The sequence below is a fragment of the Lolium perenne genome, chromosome 2 (genome assembly GCF_019359855.2).
Source record: "Lolium perenne isolate Kyuss_39 chromosome 2, Kyuss_2.0, whole genome shotgun sequence".
Classification (NCBI taxonomy): domain Eukaryota; kingdom Viridiplantae; phylum Streptophyta; class Magnoliopsida; order Poales; family Poaceae; genus Lolium; species Lolium perenne.
The window spans coordinates 7,987,543-8,007,600 of record NC_067245.2 but is presented as its reverse complement, the minus strand read 5'-3'; the positions used below and the strand labels follow the sequence as shown (position 1 = coordinate 8,007,600).

The 20,058-nt window shown below is 49.1% G+C and overlaps 1 protein-coding gene across 1 annotated transcript; it reads right to left on the bottom strand.

The window, feature by feature from the left end:
• Positions 1 to 2,760: 2,760 nt before the first annotated feature.
• Positions 2,761 to 4,490, bottom strand: LOC139829970 (indole-2-monooxygenase-like). The gene is made up of 2 exons (XM_071825227.1): positions 3,534 to 4,490; positions 2,761 to 3,390 (listed from the first exon to the last, which is right to left on the bottom strand). The coding sequence occupies exons 1-2, from the start codon at positions 4,488 to 4,490 to the stop codon at positions 2,761 to 2,763; spliced, it is 1,587 nt and encodes a 528-aa protein (XP_071681328.1).
• Positions 4,491 to 20,058: the final 15,568 nt, after the last annotated feature.

The window sequence follows — 20,058 nt, the reverse complement described above, 5'->3', positions numbered from 1 at the left end:
TGCGTCGTCGATTAAAACGGATCAAACGGAGGAGTAGTAATTTTTGCCAGCATGAATCGCGAGGCAGGGTTGTCACAGTACGGAGAGCAAGGCTCTGGCGATAAGATAGGCGATTTTGGGTTCGGTATGGCTTCAGAGCCGCCGTCGACGGCGAGCGGCGCCGGAGCAGGGCCGGCGGAGGTTTCCGCAGGGGCGGGGAACGGCCGCGGCAGGTTCTGGGCGTTGGCCGGCCTCTCGGACGATGACGAGGAGCAGGGGTGTGCGGCCGCCCACGGCGCCGAGGGCGGGTCGGGGTCTGACCAACAGCAGGGGCTCTCGCCATGGCGCAGACCTGCGGCGGCGACCTTGGGTGACTTCATCGTGAGAGCGGAGGAGCTCGGGGGCTCCCTCCGTCACCGGCGGCGTGCGGCCTTCGCTCCCGGCGGGAGAGGGTCGCGGTTCCTCTGCTCTGCTCCTCCGCGTTTCCGAAGTGGTGCGTTGAGCGGGGTCGGAGAGGTCCGGCGCGCTGGGTCGGCGCTGGCGGTGGTGCGGCCGAGCAGGGTGGCTGTGCCGACGATCTCGCCGGTGACCCTACTACATGGAAGGTTCTAGTGTTGGGGTCTTATTCGAAGACTTGTAGTCCAACACTTGGGGATCCACCTATATAATGAGGGGCATAGGAGAGTGGGCCGGCCACCACAACCACCCCACCTTGGCCGCACCCAAGGAGGCCGGCCACCCCTCTCCCAAACCCTAGCCGCCCCCCCTCTCTCCTCCTCTTCTCCCGCACGCTTAGCGAAGCTCCGTCGGAGATCTCCACCGCCACCGCCACCACGCCGTCGTGCTGCCGGATTCATCTTCATTGATCATACTACGGATCATACATACATTGCGATCATACTACATCTATCCTACATCTATTCGTCAAGGATGACGAAGGGGATGAACGCGATGGAGGCCGCCTCCTCCTGCGCCTCCCGCGCCTCGAACTCCCGGACGGCGGCGATGGCCGCCGCCTCCTCCTCTGCCTTCGCCCGAGCCTTCTCGGCGGCATCCTTCTCGGATTCGGCCACCGCACGCCGGAAGGCCGCCTCCTCCTCTGCCGCCTCCGCTTCCTCCTCGCCAGCGGGCGGATCTCCTCCGCTTCCTCCGCCGCTGGTGCTGCCGATGCTCGCCGCCCATGCCGCCTTCGAGGCGCGGTCGCGCTCCCAGTCGGCGAGCCACTTCTCGAAGGCTTTTGTAAGTCTCGAGCCCATGCCGCCCATGCCCGATTGTGGCACCGTCAAGATCTTCTACGCGCTTTTGTAAGCGGCAAGTGATCATCTTCTGCAACAACGAGATCTAATCTCGTAGGCTTTGGAAATCTTCAAGGGTTAGTCTCGTTCATCCCCTCGTTGCTACCATCTTCTAGATTGCATCTTGGCTTGGATTGCGTTCTCGCGGTAGGAATTTTTTTGTTTTCTATGCTACGAATCCCATCAATCTGAGAGGTCTAGTGTGATGGTGCAGGCTACAGATGATCCTCCTGATTTGGCTTTAGTCCTTCCGGAGATGATGATTCAAGGCGCAAAGGAGCAGGACAAGGTGGATGTTCAAATAATGGCATCTTGCTTTGACATGGAGCTGACTGAGGTGGAACTTGATGGGCTTTCAGCTGCGGAAGATCTGAAAGTTTCTGGTGCTCCCTGCACCGAGAAGTCCTCAAAGGGGTTAATCCAGATGGATGCGAGATGAGCCACTCGAGAAGGCCTCACCTTCTCCGTGGGGGGACTTCTTCGGAGATCTTGCTCTCACCGTGTCGAGCCCTATGCAGATGGGGAGACTGCTCCATCTCTCTTAGAGCGACGCAGTTATCGTTTGGACAAGAAAAGCACAGATTGCGACATTCATGTAGCCAAGCGCGCCGAGGATAGGCGGGCGGAGGCTTTTGGGGAGGTTCCATAATTCTAAGAGCAAAGGGAAAACCAACGAAGAAGTTCTGAATGAGAAGATGCAACATTATCTGCAGATGTATAAGAAGCAACACACGCCTCGGACAATCAAGGCGGTGTGCGCCTTAGTAGACGTCAATGCTTGACCACTTCTATTGTGAGGGTGCACATCGGTGCGCTACCAGCGGTGAGAGTTTGTGTGTGTCTGAGGGGTTTGTCTTTGTCGGGTACAAGGTGTGGCATGTATTCTTAGGTTTAGAGGCACTTGTATACTGGCACAGACGATGTGCCATGAGTTATCGTGTGTGGTCTTTTGCCGGTTTTCCTGAATCAACCACGCGATGTACGGTTTTTGGGCCCGGTTTTCCTTATTAACCGGATCAATTTGCCCCTTCTTAATGCAAAGGCAGAGCTCCTGCCGTTGACCGTCAAAAAAATGCATCAAGGGAAAGCATAATTATTGATTGCATATGAAAAATTCACCTAACAAGCAACATATCAACCACCAATAATACATAAATAATATGGTAATAATATATAGGGAAATTCATATGGTTCTTTAATAATGACATTACTTGGAAATATTTCATCAAGATATTGCCACACACACAAATCTAGTTGTGGACTACTCCAAATTTATCATGGAGACAACATAGGATTTAATGGGGGCGATTCCAGTGGCTCCCCCCTCCGATCTGGCTGAGAGGGTAGGCTGCTTCATCTTTATTCAATAATAATACATATGTGCTTAACTAGAAGTCCAAAAGCACGATATTATTGTGATAGGTAATATAGTCCTCAGTTAATCTTGTGGGCACAAAACTCACAAGACCATGCATAAACCAGTATGTTAATCTTGCGGCAGCGAAGGGACGAGGAGGAGCTTCTCCTTGCGGTGCACAGTGATCCCAAATGATTCGGCCATACTAATGCCACCTTCCCGCGCCGATCCATGTGGTAGCTTCCAGTCGAAGTGGTACATGAGATTTGCCAGCATGATCTCGACGGTCACGATGGCGAAGTTGATGCCGGGGCATATCCTTCGCCCGGCCCCAAACGGGAGGTAGAGGAAGTCGTTCCCCCTGTAGTCCACGGCGGCGGCGCTGCCGCCTTCCAAGAAGCGCTCGGGCACGAACTCCTCCGCGTTCTCCCAGCCGCCTGGATCCCTCGCGAGAGCCCAGCTATTGATGATGACGCGCGTCCCCGATGGTATGGTGTAGCCATTGATGTCGCAGCCGGCCATGGATAGGTGGGGCACGAGGAGCGGCGCCGGCATGTGGAGCCGGAGCGTCTCCTTGATCACCGCTTTCAGGTAGGCCAAACCGGTGAGGTCGTCTTCTGTGACCATGTCTTTTTCCTTGGGTATGGTGTTCCTCACCTCGGCTTGTAGCTTGGCCATGAGGTGGGGGTTTTGCATGAGCCGAACCATGGCGTACTCCAGCACTATGAATGATGTGTCCGTGCCAGCTTCAAGCATGATCTACATATGCATTTGGATGGATCAGCAGGTAAATACAAAAAACCAACAGCTTAGCATGCATATAGAGCTAGACTAGCTTTGCTAGTATGTGACGTGTAGGTGAAGGTGCCGTTTGATTGTGAGGTCATACTATACGTGCGTACCGTCAACTGAGCCTTGATATGGTCATTCGTGAGGTTGTACTCTTGCTGCACGGAAAGCAAGACGTCGATGAAGTCGCAGTCCTCGCCGCCGCGTTCTGACGCCGGCTTGCTGGCGTGGTGGTCGATGAGGCTATCAAGCAGGTCGTCCCACATCTTGTGCACTCTCCGGGCCTTGGCGCACACCATCCTCTTGATGATGTCCAGCTTCACCAGCGCCGGGAAGTGGTCCTCGAGGTTGAAGCCGCCGATGAGCGAGGAGTTGGCCTCCACCAGCTCCCGGAAGAGCTTGTTGTGGCCCTGCTTCCGGAAGGACTTGCCGGACACGGCGTGGCAGACGACGTCGTTGGCGAAGGCGCTGAGCATGTCGCTGAGGTCGACGGGGGCGCCGGCGCCGACCGCGTCGCGGAGCTTGGCGACGACGAGCCTGACCTCGTGCTCCCGCGCGTGGCGGTAGGAGCGGACCTTCCTGGCGGTGAGGAGGTGCGTGGTGGCGATCTTCTTGACCTGGCGCCAGTGGTGGCCGTAGGGGCAGAAGGCGACGTCCGTGGAGCCGTAGAAGAGGATGTCGGTGACGGGGGAGTGCGGCCGGGAGGCGAAGACGTGGTCGTGCGTGCGCAGGACGGCCTGCGCGGCGGCCGGCGAGGAGACGACGAGCGTGGGGACGGCGCCGAGGCGGAGGAGCATGAGGCCGTCGCGGCCGTGCTGGGCGGCGAGGTCGCGGAGGGAGACGTGCGGGAGGGAGCCCAGCAGGTGCAGGTGGCCGATGACGGGGAGCCGGCCGCAGGGAGAGGGCAGCTTGCCCAGCACCTCCTCTCTGGCTCTCGCCGTGGCCGTCCCGTTCCCGAAGCGGCGCACCATGAGGAGGACGGACGCCAAGAGAAGAGGGACCAGGACTAGGAGGGCTGCTGCCTGTGCAGACCTCGCCTCATGGAGAAGGACCTGCGTCGCTTGACCCATCGCTCACAATCAAAGCAGCGGAGTGCTAGCTTCCTAACTACAAACCTGGAGGCCGGGCCAACTAGTTTTATACTGCTAGGAGCCTAGGACGTGGGAACCCTTGGCTCGTATTGGCGGGTAATTTTTGAGATATTCGGATACCCGCTTGTTTCCATGTTCTTGCATAGCATGGATCGTAAAAACACCTATGGAATAGGTATTAAAGTTAATGATGATATTGGACACTATTTTCAAACCTTGAAGGGCCTTCGGTAGGGTGACCCTATGTCACCTATTTTGTTCAATATCGTGGCTGATATGTTAGCTGTTCTTATAGCTAGAGCTAAAGAGGATGGTCAAATCAGGGGGTTGGTACCTCACCTTGTGGAGGGAGGGATATCGATTCTTCAATACGCGGAGAGGAGAGGAGAGGAGGCACTCTGCCGCCGCCCACTTCATCAACAACTGCCGTGGCGGCCGGCGAGGAGACGACGAGCGTGGGGACGGCGCCGAGGCGGAGGAGCATGAGGCCGTCGCGGCCGTGCTGGGCGGCGAGGTCGCGGAGGGAGACGTGCGGGAAGGAGCCCAGCAGGTGCAGGTGACCGATGACGGGGAGCCGGCCGCGGGGAGAGGGCAGCTTGCCCAGCGCCTCCTCTCTGGCTCTCGCCGTGGCCGTCCCGTTCCCGAAGCGGCGCACCATGAGGAGGACGGACGCCAAGAGAACAGGGACCAGGACTAGGAGGGCTGCTGCCTGTGCAGACCTCGCCTCATGGAGAATGGAGAAGGACCTGCGTCGCTTCACTTCACCCATCGCTCACAATCACAGCAGCGGAGCAGGTCGTTCGATTGACTCATCTTTCCTTCCACCTTTTCACGCGCGCGCGATCGTGCACTCGAATCGTTTCTTTCTTTCGTTGCCCCGCGCGCGCGCGTGGATCGAACAGACGTGCTGTTCAACCTTTGGACATGTTTTTTTTAAATAGAAGGCAGTCGTGCACAGTTGTGTGCCCGCCGCCGCCACCCCTGGCCACGGCCGCCCCGGCGTCAAGGTCGCGCCAGCACCGGTGGCTGGGCCGCCGTGCCGCGCCACCACCAAGCCGGGATCCGGATGCGCCCCCGCGTCGGCCGGAGGGGATGGGCGTCGACGCCGCTGAAGACCGCCCCGCGAGGCCCGCAGCAGCTCGCGCCGAGAAGAGCCACCGCCGCCGGCACCGTGCGGGCTTTGCCCGGCGGCTCGCGCCGGCAGCGGCAGCGGGGAGGGGCGGGGGAGGAGCGCTGAGGCGGGGAGGAGGAGGGGTCGCCCCCTGTCGCCGCGGGGCGACGCGGAGCGGCAGCGAGTCGTTCGAGCCCCCTTCTCGTCTCTTCTTTCCTTCCACCTTTTGACAAGTTAAAATCGTCCATCCATTAAAATCGCACCTTTTGACTCGATCCATTAAAACCGTACGTACGGCGCGGACCGAATTCCGAGCCGGCGAAAACAAGTTACTACGTACGTGGCTTTTATTAATTTCTCCTCGATCACGTACGCGCCTCCATTGGATGCCTATATCGCGCGCGCGTGGTTAATTGGGACTCACAAGCACGTACGTTAAAGTTAGGAAAAGAAGTAGTCCATCAAGTGCCTACGTACGTATAATTCTCTTCCCCCTTGGCCAAAAATAGCGGCGACTGAAGGCGCCGACGCTTGAGATCTGCCGCCGATAGAGAGCTTCCATTGTGGTGAGCACCGCACGCTCAGCCGTGTGCCTCTTAACTCCAGATCGACGAGCTCTGGGGCTCTCACCCTCCTGTCTGTCTCCACGACCACAAGGAGGAGGAAGAGCTGCCCAAGAACTCACCAAATCCAGAGCCAGAGAGAAGTACCTGGATCTCTGCTCCGCCGGGGAGAGCACACGGCTTGGCTTCTCCTCCTCGCCTCCACGGCTGGCCATAAGAAGCTCTGTCGTGTGCCGCAGAAAGCATCGCCTCTCCCCCTCGCCTCCATGGCCGGCCAGGGGAGGCTCTACTTCCACGGTGCCTCAGCAGCATCGGAAGATCTGTGGTCTCTACTTTATTTGCGGAGACCGTGGCTCCCTCCTTTTCTATGCTCCGACCACCGGAGACATATATAGCAGCAAGAAGAAGAACCCTAATCCCCGGATCTTGCCGCCTAGATCTGAGGCACAGCTCCCAACCACCACTAGGGAGGAAAACTAGAAGAAAACTTACGTATGTACAGCCGGGGCCGTCTCCTCTCCATCTCCAGCCGGCTATTCCGGCGGAGATGAGGAAGGAGCGGCCCGGAGAGGGGGGGGGGAGAGAGAGCAGCTACTGTAGTGAGTTGAGAGCGGGTTGGGGGGAATGAGAGCGCCGCGATTTAACATTATGGAACCGAGCGAGACAAACTGAGAACACTACTGGTCAAACCCCTGAGTCGTAGCTTACTGACGCGCAATGCAATGATGGATTTACCTACCTACCGTATGCGAGCCGTAGATCTGGCTTGCTGGCTAGCACAAATTAGGCATGGTCTTTTTTTTTACCGGGCTTGGGAACTGCATTAGTGAAAGCGGTAGGTACAAAAAAAAATACAAGGAGGGTCTCAAAATTGAAATTACAACATGATCCTCACTCTTAGCAACTAGGACCTTAGAAAGAAGTGCACTCAAGTCCAACTCCACCGCATAATCTGTGAGACCTCAAATCATGGCTACTCACCCCGTCGCCAAGGACGAGACCACATGGGATGATGCAAGCGTGTGTCACCACACCGAGATCAAACAACCTCCATAATGGCACATTGGCTTGAAGGTTGACGAAGCTAACGCATACAAGATACCTGAGAACGGAGTGGCCTCCCCGTTGGCCAAGGATAACGCCGGCCGATGGTGCCACCATTGATGAACTCCGCAGTAGATCGACGCGGATTCAGAAACTCCCTGAGAGACTCCAAATCCTAGCATCTTTACTCTTCTTCCGCCACCAGAGCGACCAGAACTCCACCGCGACATGACGCCAGACTCCATAAAGGAAGCAACAATTCTAAACCTAGCCCTAGACTTAGCCACTTTGTACAAGGATTCACCAGCCTCCTAATCCATCTACACACCGGCCAGCGCGGCTGTCGGGGCGAGAGGAAGAGGAGCCAAGGATCTGGTTAATTCTCAAAGGGGTTGGGGGGAGGCACGTGAGAGAGGAGAAGGAAGCTAAATCGATGCAACATGAGATTGTGACGTGAGAAGCCGTGAAGAACAAAGATAGGGTAAACAAAATAAAAGCCTTCGCAAGCATGGCCAAATAATCTGATAATGTGTGTGTGTGTGTGTGTTTTTATCGACTTTCAAGAGATCCCATGGCCGATATCAAAGCATTCCGCGGCTAGCGGAAGGTGGCGTCGGGAAGAGCTAGCCTGGCAACGTGCATTGTTAGTGGCGGGTGACGATGTAAATTTTCAATCATGTCAACATGCTCGGGCGAGCCAAGGCGTGAAGTTGCTGCATTCGGCGACGTTCGGCTCAGGGTTCTACGACGGTCTCGTGAGGAGCAAATACAGTATATACCATTATACCGAGCCTGAAAGGACGTGATCGAGTGCGCGACATGGGGCATCGATGACCTTGCCGGTTGTCTAGGGAGCCATGCATCTCAATTAGTCGCGTGGCAATGGCATTTTAAGCATTTTGTTTTTGGTTCAACCACTTTATTTTATATTTAGTCAACTTTAGTATGTAGGTTCACTTATTTTTAGTTTGTATATAGTCTAATTTAAAAGTACCAAAACATTTTATATTGGTGCACCGATACATGCAAATACGTACTACACATGTGAACATGAAACGGGGTAATTCACGTCCAGGTGGATGCTGATGAATTGCTGCCACATGCCGCCTAATTTATTCCAGAGTGATTTTGGAGCAGACTCATCGGGGAAGACGCAATTTATTGGGAGAGCAAATAATTAGCGGACCAACCAAACACAGGAGTTGATGGGGCGGACGAAAACCCAACCCAACGAACGCCGGCGATCAATGCTCTTCTCGTTCCCGAAATCACAAAACACACAACCAATCTCTCGCGTCCTCTCATCTCCTGCCGGATCCTCTTTCTTCCCCATCGCCGCCGCCTCTTGCTGCTGCTGCTCACCGCCGGGAAACCAGCACCTCCGCTCACCGGCGCACCCAACCTCCTCGCCGCCCACCCTCAGATTTCCCGTGCATCCGCCGTCCGGAGAAGAGAGGCCGTCGCGCCTCCCACCTGTCGGTAGGGACGCCGCCCCGGTGCCTCTTGTCCAAACACCCTCTTCCTGGTGACGGAGGAGAATCCCACAGAAGAGGGCCGCACGCTTCGCTGGATCTGTGTGCTCCTGCTGGCCCGCCATGAATGCGCTCGTCCTTGTGGCAAGCGAGCCAACGACAGGGAAGGGGCGGAGCTTGGCCTGTCGTCCTGGTTGCTATTGGGTACGGGAAAATTGGGCGGCGGCCGACGGCTGGGCCGCGGTGCAGTCATGGCGGCGGGGAGAACAGGAGGATGAGCTGGTGATGTGTCCTTCCCGGGGAGCTGCTGCGGTCGTCCATGGGGAAATGTTGCAGGGGACCTCCTGTTCAACCTCCCCGAGCTGCCTCCACCGCCGGCGGCAACATCCACAACCTCCTGCCACCGGTGGCCTCCGCAACCTACTGCTCCCGGTGATCTTTCTCTCCTCCTCCTCCTCCTCCTCCTCCCTCTCCATGCATTCCTTGTAAAATGTGTTTCTTTTTACCATGTTGAATGTGTTGAATGTGCTGCCAGTGGAGATCATTGCATTACCTGTGTTCGTTTTTGTGGGGTACTGGTGCCCATATTTACTAAGATTGCTGTCACTTTTTTCTTAAATTTTGCATGACTATCCCTCAAGTTATTTGATCCACGATTGACTGACCGGCAAGTTAATCGGCGAGTCCACGCAGGCGGAGCTCGCCGTGTCGCATAAATGGCAGCATGGAGGCACGAACGAAGAGCGGGGGGTCGGCCCGGAGCAGCTGCTTTCCGTGCCGGTGAGGTCCCCGACTTGCTGCTACAATAAACCACTCCCTCCAGTTGTTGTAGACAACCGCCCCAACCTGCAGCTGCCAGGTGAGGACCCTCATTTTCACTTAGGTAGTAAATGGTTCACTGAATTAAAATTTGTCATGTGCCTAGGCATGTCCATACTTGTACATTTTCCCATTATGCATACATGTTTGCTGGTCAATCTGAATGTTGTACATACATGTGTAGGACATGGATGCGCTCCATTTTCTTGACTTTTTTTAGCTGCTTATTTGCACAATAGAGCCGGTATGTTCAAGGTTTTACTAGCTAGTACAAGTGATTGTTCTTCCCTAAGAGCCGGTATGTGCGTAGGCATCGCAAACTGTTGAAGGAGACCTCTTGTACAACCTCCCTAGCTGCTGCCATTGCTGCTGGCAACATCCCTGACCTCCTACCACCGCTGGCTACCGCAGCCAACTACTCCCAGTGATCTCTGTGTCCCCGTCCTCCTTCTCCATGCTTTCGTTGTATGTGTGTTTCTTTTTTTTTATGAGTTTGAATGTTTTACTGGTGTAGATCATGCGAATGAATTTTGATATATCTTTTTGAATTGTTTCATTGCATTACTTATGTTCGTTTTTCTTGGGTAGTGCTGCTCAAATTTACTAAGATTGCTGTCACTTTTTTCTTAAACTTTCTAGGACTATCCCTCAAGATCCACTATTGATGGGCAAGTTCATCGGCGGCCGCGGCCGGCTGGCAGAGCTGGCCGTATGTACAAATGGCAGCATTGAGGCAAGAAGGAAGAGATGGCGGTTGCCTTCCCGGAGCTGCTGCAATCAACGACTCCCTCCCGCTGTTGTAGGCGACCACCCAAACCTGTAACTGCTAGGTGAGGTCCATCTGTTACACTTAGTAGATGTTTCACCGCATCAAAATTTGCTGTTTGCATAGGCAGGTCCATAATTGTATACTTTCGTATTATGCATCCATGTTTGCTGGTCAATCTGAATGTTGTCCATACATGTGTAGGACATGGATGCATAATACGAAAGTATACAATCTGAATGTTGTCAATATCTTTAGTTCATGTCCTCGAGATGTTGAATAACTCATTTCTAATATATATGTGGTAGCCTCTACACAGAGAGAATATTTTGCTAATAATATTTGGACAAATTATTTGTACTCTAATAGAGTTTCTCTCTTATCTGTCTCTTTCTTGCTCTCAAACTGTCTCCAATCATGGACATATGCATTGTAACTATACACAAAGTAGCTTGTCTACCAACATTTAAGGGTTCCTACCACGGGAATTTGTCTGGCCTGGAAGAGGTTTATAAGTAACATGAAAGGTTTTCACTATGGAACGAAGAAGCACATTGTTGGCTGATGCAGATGAGTACTATGTGCCTCTAGTCATACCATAGTGTAAAATCTTACGATAAAAACAATAGTGAATCCTACCTAATGATAAGAAGTGACATTTTAAATTTTAGATTAGATGGAAATTATAGTCAACAATAAGAAATCTAACCAGGTCATCCAAATATGTTAAATTGTATTCCCAAACATTTACTTTTGTACCACCCATAGTAGTCTTCACAATATTTAGGTTGATGAACTTGAAAATGAGAATGGAGTTTGGTATATCCAAATAAAAATAATAAAGTGATCTAGCTTTATTATTAGGGCCTATTTTTTTTCATGAAAAATAAAGTCCCGGTAGTACCATCTAAATGACAACCGAGCACTGCACCCCAGAATCTTCAATCCTTCATGGACAAAATAGCTTTGGCACATGCAACCTAGTGACCAGGAGCTCATGGGTAATCGTCACGGTTAGAAACATCTAACTTCAGCTCATAAACTCTTGGTCTTAACACATTGATTAATAATCTGCAAACGAAACCGCATCAAAGCTGTCTCGAAAAAAGAAGATAAAAATACTGAATTTGGCTCATCAAACCCTCAAAAGAAAACAATGTTCAACAAAAATCAATTGCATCATGCGAAGGTATGTTCTCACCAGAGCATGGACACTTAAGTTTGATCTCACCAAAGCATGGACACTTGAGTTTGCTTTGTAGATGAACGAAACCAGGTCTTTCATTTCTAGGCAGGTCAACCCCCAATATCGCCCAGTAGTGCATCCATGCAAACCATATCATCAAACTAATTGGAAGAGAAATTCATGTTCAAATTAAGAACCACCACCAAAATCCAGGTCGTCGAGGTCATACATGCGTATAGGAGCAGTTCCAGTGATCGTGCGGATGGCGCATAATATTTGGGAAGGTAGAAAAGTGGTCAAGCCTGGCTCACCCTCTGCCTCCCGGGTCGCTCACGCGGGCGACTCCGGAGGCGACCACCCCAAACCCTAAAACCAAACCGAGCTCCCCTGCTCCCTAGCCGCCGCCGCCGGCGGTGATGGCGGCTCCCGGCCGGCGAATGCGGGGGCTGTGTTCGTGGCGCACCCTGACGGAGCTCCTTCGCGCGGGTCACGCGGGCTGCGAGGCGGCGTGGTGTAGGCGCGGGGAATGAAGGCGGCACGCGGCGGTGTGGCGCCGAGGAAGCTGCGCGGCGAGGAATGCCTGCTGGTGGCGGCGCTCATGCCCGACCTGGGCCGTGCGGGCTGCAGCTGTGGCGCTCCGCGACGATGCTAGCTGCGGTGTTGGCTTCCCCTTCTTCGATCCCCCTCCTCCAACCCTCCTCCCGGCCATCGCTGGTGGAGGACGTCGGACGTGCGGGCATGCGAGCAACGGCCCTTTGGGCGATGGCTGCTCTGCTTTGCCCCGACGGATCCCGGCGGCGGTAGCTGCGGGCCGGCGCGGCGGCGCTGCGCTGGCCGGTGCCTCCTCCTCTGCGACGTTTCTAGGCTTCCTCCGAGTGTCGGTCTACTCCAGCAACCTTCATCACCACCTCCGGTCTGCCCCTGCACCATTGAAGGTCCTGTTCGTGGGTCGAGGCGAAATCCCCGCGTGGCAACAGCCTGCGCTGTCAACGTCGACGCCCGAGGGTGCCGTTACCTTCTTGGAGGCATTGGCATGACTCTCACCAGACTTTCTCCTCGAGCATCGGGGGAAACCCTAGGTCTGGCCTGCTGGATCGGGCAGCGGCGGCTTCTCAGCGCTGTTCCCCTCTTGAGGGCGCTGCTTTGGCTGCAAGTGGAGTATTGGTTGCTGCAGCTGGATGTTGGTGATGCGTCGCTACGGCGTAGACTGCTTCACAAGGCATGGAAATCCAGGGCGCTGCGTATGCCAAAGCCGACGCCTCTCGATGATTGCTACACCTGTTCCAGCTAGGCCCTGCCTCCCACTTGCCGACTCTCTTATCACATGATGGGTGTGAGGTACGTTGGCATGGGCAGTCTTGGAGCTGCAATCATCCTTGGAAGAGTCCGGCAACGGCGGTGTCGCTGCCCTGTTGTCCCACGTCTGAATGCCTCACCATTCTTGGTTGGAGGCAAGGCTAGGCGAGGCCTAATGTTGTTGCGGTCTGTAGTCGAGGGCACCTCCTTACCAAGTTGTAGTCGCTTGGTGAGGACGGTCGTGTGTGTGTGTGTGTTGTGTGTGTGTGTCCCTCCTTCTGGACGTTGTACTCCCGTTGTCTTCTTCCTGTTCAATGAAATGAAACGCAACATGTCTTGCGTTCTCTAAAAAAAAACTTGGGAAGGTAATTATGGCAAGGGTGGGATTAGGGGTTGGGAGCAATTATTATTGTTGTGTGATTCGATTGTGTGGCATATCATACAACATTGGAAGAACGTGGACCATTAAATATAGGCATATGAACGGTCAAGATGCACCGGATCGACAGTCTCGCTCTTTTTATATTAGTGGTGATATGCTTCTCTATCGTTTAAGTTCATTGGCTATAGTAATCTTGCGGAGATTTGTAAGTAAGCTATGATTCTCAACACATATAACATTTTCTAGGCATGCATTGTACTTCTACCGCAATCACTTAACTCGAAACTGATGGTACTACGATGATGAAATTGTTAATGTGAATGCCCATGGTTTAATTTCCACCATCCTTTTATATTTGCGGGTATTCCCAAGAATCTAGTTAGGATCTACCTGATGCATGGGCAATCTTGTTTGTGTCTTGGTTACTTGTGTTCAGAATTTGGGGCTCCTCAACTCACAATGTATGTTGTATCATACTAGTACTTTTGACTTTTAAGCTCTAGGATGCTTTGCTCATGGTATGTTGTTGCTCACTTGAGAAAAAGTAATGACATTGAGTTTAGAGTGTTTCTTAGTTACCTCCTTGCTTGTGATCATATGCTGCTGGTCAGCTGGTGCTAGTTCTGCTTTAGTGTTGCTACCCTGTGATGCTCTTGATACTTGTTTCTGAATTACTAGGTGATGGCACTACTTGCTGTCATGTCTTGCTGTTCTTATTTACTTGGTGTTCTATTATAGGCTGTTCTGTCATAGTCTTGTTGATAGTTATCAAGTTCAGCTGATGGGTATCCTAAGTTGACAAGCACACCGTGTCAGAAGTGTTAACCACATGTGGGTTTAATTTTGATATGCCAAGTGTTTTTTCTGTCTTGGCTGGGCTGTTTGCTGAGTGTTAGCTTGAGAGGGCTGATTTTTTTATAAAGATGAGTCTTTGTATTTAACTTGTGGGCCATTTGTGGGCACAATGTTAGCTCCAGGCTTGTGCATTTGGTTTGGGTGACTAATGTGAACCTCAAACCAGATATTTATTTAATGCATGGAGCTTGAGTTCTTATTAAGAGGTTTTTGTTGTCTAAAATGTTGTTGATTGCACTTGTTGGAACTGATCTTATTAGTAAGATGTATTTTTGCCTTAATTTAGAAAAAAGTCGATTTGTAAAAATCTTAATATAGCTACATACTTGAAACCTCAAATGAGTAAATAAAATGGTAATTAGAAGTGCAACATTCGTACAATGTGCGACCAAATTTTAGTACCTGACATCTTTTCGAACAATGTTAAACAACTTTGCAACCAGGGGCAGCTTGTCGTCGCGCCAATGCTTATTAGTAAGATGTATTTTTGCATGTAAACTGGAAATTTCTTTATCAATTATTTGTTTTAGTGGATAGTTAGCATTTAAAATCCACATAATAATCATGGTGAATAGTCCAGGACATTGTGAAATGTTAATGTTCATTGTAGTGTAGTTTTGCTAGTTTTTTTTCTTATATTGTAATGGAATGGCTAGCCTTCCAATGAGTCATTAATTAGCACCATATCTGATCTCTATGCGAGATGTTATGCAGCTCGAGTGCTGCTATTTGGGTAACTTGAATTTTTCAGGAAAGTAGTTGCACTTTTTTTTGCATCAACAACTTATTAATAACTGTGTATGCTATGTTGTTGAGTAGCATATTCTTGATGTTTCAGGGTTCTTCTAGGGTAGGGGATGGGAGGGGGTGACGTTGCAGTTCGGTAGTGATGAGCCTCCTAGCCAACTTCGCCAAGAACCAAGTCAACCTGAAGGTGGCTCCCATCATAGCCAAGATGATGGCGGAGGTCAATGGCTGGTCCTAGTGAACATCATGAGCTCACCGCACAGAAACCGTAGTGGCTCGTGGATGACCTCTCTGGTGAGTTATTTGTTTACCACTTGAATGTGTTGCTCCCATGTGGACCATCGTGCGATGGCTTCACTATGCTCCAGCATTTGAGATGATGAACCTTATTTGATTTATGGTGATGATGATCATCTGGTCAGTGTAGTTTCTACGTTCTATTCATAACACATTGACATCTATCCTTGGTTATTGTACGCCAACGTAGTTGATGATTTTGTGTTATAGGCCTAAACTTGCTATTATTTGGTATTGAATACCACTTGTTGGTCTTGTGTGGTCTCGATAACTTATTGCTAGATCTTGGAATGATCTCAGTATTGCTATCTATGTGTACATAGATATTCTGCGGGTGAGGTTTAGATATTCCTTATGGTACTGGCGTTATCTGTTTACTTTCTAGAACGAACAAATTTAGCTGGTATTTCTCTTTATCTGAATCTTCAACAATTTTTTTTTTGTGAAACACTGGTTAACCTTGTTTAGATGAGCAGTTAGTATCTATACATGTATATGTGAGAAGTTAGTATCTCTACATGCATATGCGAGCGATTAGTATCTATACATGCATCTGTTATCTACATGAATGTTTTTTGTATTGTGACGGACTTCATGACTATGTGGGTACTACTTATGAGATCTTTGTTGTTTTCTCCCCTGTTTTTTGTATTCTGCTTTATAAGAATACCAAGCTATCCTGCAAGCTCTTCCATGATTGGAAGTATCATCTCAATGTTATAATTAGAGGTCTAGAGCTTTACTTTTATCCGTTCCTGCTTTGAACTCACTTTTATTGATTTAATTCACAATGCTATGACATTCATTGTACTGATATTTGATGTTTCTTAACTGCAAGTTTTTGAAGCACAGGAGCATAATATGATTGTGTCTGGTTCATGACTAGAGGGTGGCGTTCTTAGACTTTTGTGGATTTTTTGGTAAGTTCCTCGTGCCACTCCTTTCTACTCTCTGTGCTCCGGGATAAAACGACCAGAGCCAAAGAATATATATGTTCCTAGGTTCTCAGATTCAAACTAGGCTAAGAAATGTTAAGTTGGTTTGCATGTAAGATAGTTGCAATTGGTGTTGTTAAAGCATATCCATATTTTGATTAGATGTAAATTTAAACAATTGAAATCATTTCTTTCGAGCCAACTTTTGAACATAATACATGATTTATTTTTGCAAGGAAGTTTGAAAATATTCAGTTGTTTTTGTCTTTGTATAATTGCACTAGATCGTGTAGTTTTGATAATTAAATCATGCATTACTCCCTTTTGGCAACAAAAAAAATATTATAAGCATTTATGATTTGTTTGAATAAATAGAGACATCAGGAGAAGAGGCGCAACTTGGCTGTGACTGCTGAGATCAGTTGCCAGCGCCGCTTCCACACGATGTGCACTTGTGCTCGAGCCTCCCCACTGCCAAGACCAAGAGCCAAGAGGCGTGAAAGCACCCCTTCCCAGACCTAGCCGACGATGCAATGCTGGTGCTTCTGCTGCTGATGATGGATGTCTTTGATGAGGTGGTTTTAGCATTTCTAGTGAGGTAGATACTTCATCTCTATGCTTGTTTCTTGTGCTTTTGTGTGTATCCTTCTATGTGTTCTTCTCTGAATTTTAAGAGAATCAAATGTTCATAACTTTTTTTGTTAAAATGTATCTGCCTTTATTCAAAGCACGTAATTGACAAAAGTTTTATATGTAGTCTAGGTGATCATAGCGAAGATCTATATAACTCTTCTGTGTTGAACGTGTGAAGATTGGTTGATATAAAGTTCTAGTGCATTTTTCTGTTGGTATCTGATGTTTTTGTCTCAAGTGTGATTACTGTAAGAGGTAGCTATGTGTTATACTGTTATGCCAGTGGTGTCGATGACGTTCTTTGTTCCCTGGACGTATGTGAGTTGATAGACATTCATGATGATGATGATGACCATTACATGTTTGCATTCCCCTTCGACACAAGAGTCTATAGTAGTACATATTCTATTCAAATTGTTGCTATGTTCCTGATATTAGCTTCAAACTAATTATTTGCTTATGATAGAATTTTCCGGGTAGTTAGTCCTTGTAAAAAAATAATGTCTTACTCATTTTTTGATAGTGGCAATTGGTGAAAATAATTATATTTACCATGATGGGTTTAGAAGTAACTTGGTCGTTTTTTTATAGTAATGACATGCCTCTGGTGATCATGCTCGTGGCCATGCAAAAAAGTAGGTGATCAAATTAAGTCGGCCTCCCTGAACTCCTCCTGTTGTTTGCCTGCTTGGGATGCTGCTGCCGGTGTCTCCCGCGAACGTGTCCCATGGCTGCTGCAGGCGGCACGGCTTCACGGCCTCGGATGCTCCCCTAGAGCCCTCCAATGGTTGGTGGCCGTCAATGGGTAGTGGTCTCGCTTTCCGGTGGGACCACATCTCTTCGTGCACTGAAGATCGGCATCGTATACAAATGAAACTATGGGCAGCGTGTCATGATGTTCTAAGGTTAGTATGACATTCTTAATTGGATTAGGCCACAAATTTGCAGGAAAAAAATATTTTTTGTTAATTCAGTCACTCATGTTAGCTTTTGGTTGTGTCGATTTAGCCTCTTTTTTTGGTATTCAGATTGTTACCACCTTGATGTTATGTAGAGGTGTTTGATTTCCTAACAAGATCGAAGTGTATTCTTGTTTGAACATACATAGTTGATATTTTCTGTTCACTAAGTAAATAGTTGATTTGCTATGATGATAAATAGATTGGCTATGACTCTATGAGGAGATAATAGAATCAGTTTTTTTTTTCATTTGTTTGTGAGATTTCTTTTGATGGTTGCATGTCTGGTAATATAGCTACACTATCTTGTTGGATTGGCCTCATTGGTTGTTTGTTACGCTTGATGTCCTATGCTGATATCGACTAAAACAAATGCCTTAATGTCTACTGTTAAGTTGTGTGTAGGAAATCATCTGCATGCATGAATGGAAACTTTGTTTCACTCAATAAACAATTGCTTTCCGCATAGGCAGTAGATGTATGCTTTCTCGGGTGGGAGACACAGAGAGCGGAAGGCTCGCAGGTGGGCTGCGAGCTCGGCCCTGCTCTTGCCGGCGCCGAGGCCGTCTTTGTGAGCACCCTTCCCTGGCATAGCTGTTGTAGGAACCAAGGCTGTTTCTACTACTCTCTTCTTCACCGAGGTATAAATCCTTCATTATTAGGTCCATATAGTGGTATTCTCTGTGTGCTCTATAGTTTTGTCCTTCTCTGAATCATCTAGTCAAGGAGAGCACACATTTAGAGCTCCTGTTAGTGAGATGCATATATTTTTTTCGCAATGCACCTACTGGATCAAAGCTTTATTTTTTGAAGTTCATCATAGCCTGATGCAATCTCAGTGTCAGTTTATTGAATCACCATTTTTACATGTTAGTGTTGCACCATTTTGCCGCAACCACAAAGCTGCAATGAGCCTATTTTGCTCCTATGTGCTTCCTTCCTTGTTTTAGGTTTAGCTAGTAAAGATCATCTCATGTAAACTATGTTGATGTTAAGCATGCTATAGTTGTGTTTCTTCTTTGGTCTATGCTACCTACATGTATTACTGTGATCTTATATGCATTATGAGCCGAGTATGTACTTGGTTTTGTTATTCATCATTTCTGCATATTTTGGTGTATGTGTGCATTTGGGGTAGCCCAAACAAATGGTAGAAGCCTAGAAGCTATTGGGATGCACTTGCTTAGAACATTTGAGAATCAGTCATGATTCTTGTGCATAAACCTCTTCCCAGTGTGGTCATTTTGCTGAGCTAACTTTTGAACATAATACATGATGTGTTTGTGAAAGAAAATATAAATTATTATGTTGTTTTTGCCTTTCTATAACCATACTATATGTTGCATTTTTTGGTAAGGAAATACTGCATCACTCCCTTTTGAAAACAAAAGAAAGCATTTAGAATTCATGTCCGTAAACAGAGACATCAGGAGGAGAGGCGCAGCTAGCTGGCGAGTGTCGGTCAAAGCTGCAGTTCTACCACTGCTTCTTGCTCATATCGATGTGTTCTCGCCAGTGCAGTCATGCCGCCACCACTTTGTCAATATGGAATTGTGGTGCTTATGCTTTTTTTGGTACTTGCACTCAAATGAGTGATTATATACCCGTCTTTCCATGAACTAAATACCCTTCTTTCCATGAACTACTATATACCTGCATGCTATTTATAATATGATTATTACTGTGGTCATCCCTAGCAGGGGCATTCTAGGATGGTTGAATTTTGTAGAAATACATTGATCTGTAGCATACCGATTGATATCACTATGAGCCTTAGGTTGGATGATAAGAAAAGTAAAGATAGCAGCAGTGACAAAGATACATGAACTTCCGACACAGGACTTCTCTTTTTCATGATAGAAACACTGCTTGTTCCTGAGAATGCCTAGCAGAATTCGCTGTTGCAGGTAGACCGGAGAAGGGTATTGAGCCAGTTTATGTGATTGGAGCATTAGGATATATGATGTAATTGCTTAGTTATTTCTTATTGTCTTTAGTATAGTTACTGTATTTACTGGTTCTTCAATGCTAATAAATGTAGTAAAATGTCTTTCTTCACTGCCATAGGGCCATCAACTATTGGAGAAGATTTCTGCGGCAAAGACTTTGTGCATCCACTGCGGTTAGTGGTGAGTATTGGTGGTGCGTGGCCACCTGGACCACGGTTGCATTCGGTAGCGAGATGGTGTTCTTGACCATCGGTGCGTGTCCACCTGGACCACAGTTGCATTTGGTAGCAGATGGTGTTATTGATCACTCACGGTGGGGCGAATCCAAGGGTGGTGGTCTTGGTTACATTATCAAGTCCATTTGTTATTGGACCTGGGAGCATCTGTTTCCGAAATCACCATTTACCTTATAGGTATTCCTGTTTTGGATGGTACTCTGATACTGGTGGAAGTATGAAGGCGCTATTCACCATGGCAGACCGCGTGGGTGCCCTGAAGAGCAACAGATACTGCAACCCAAGAATAGAGTCTCT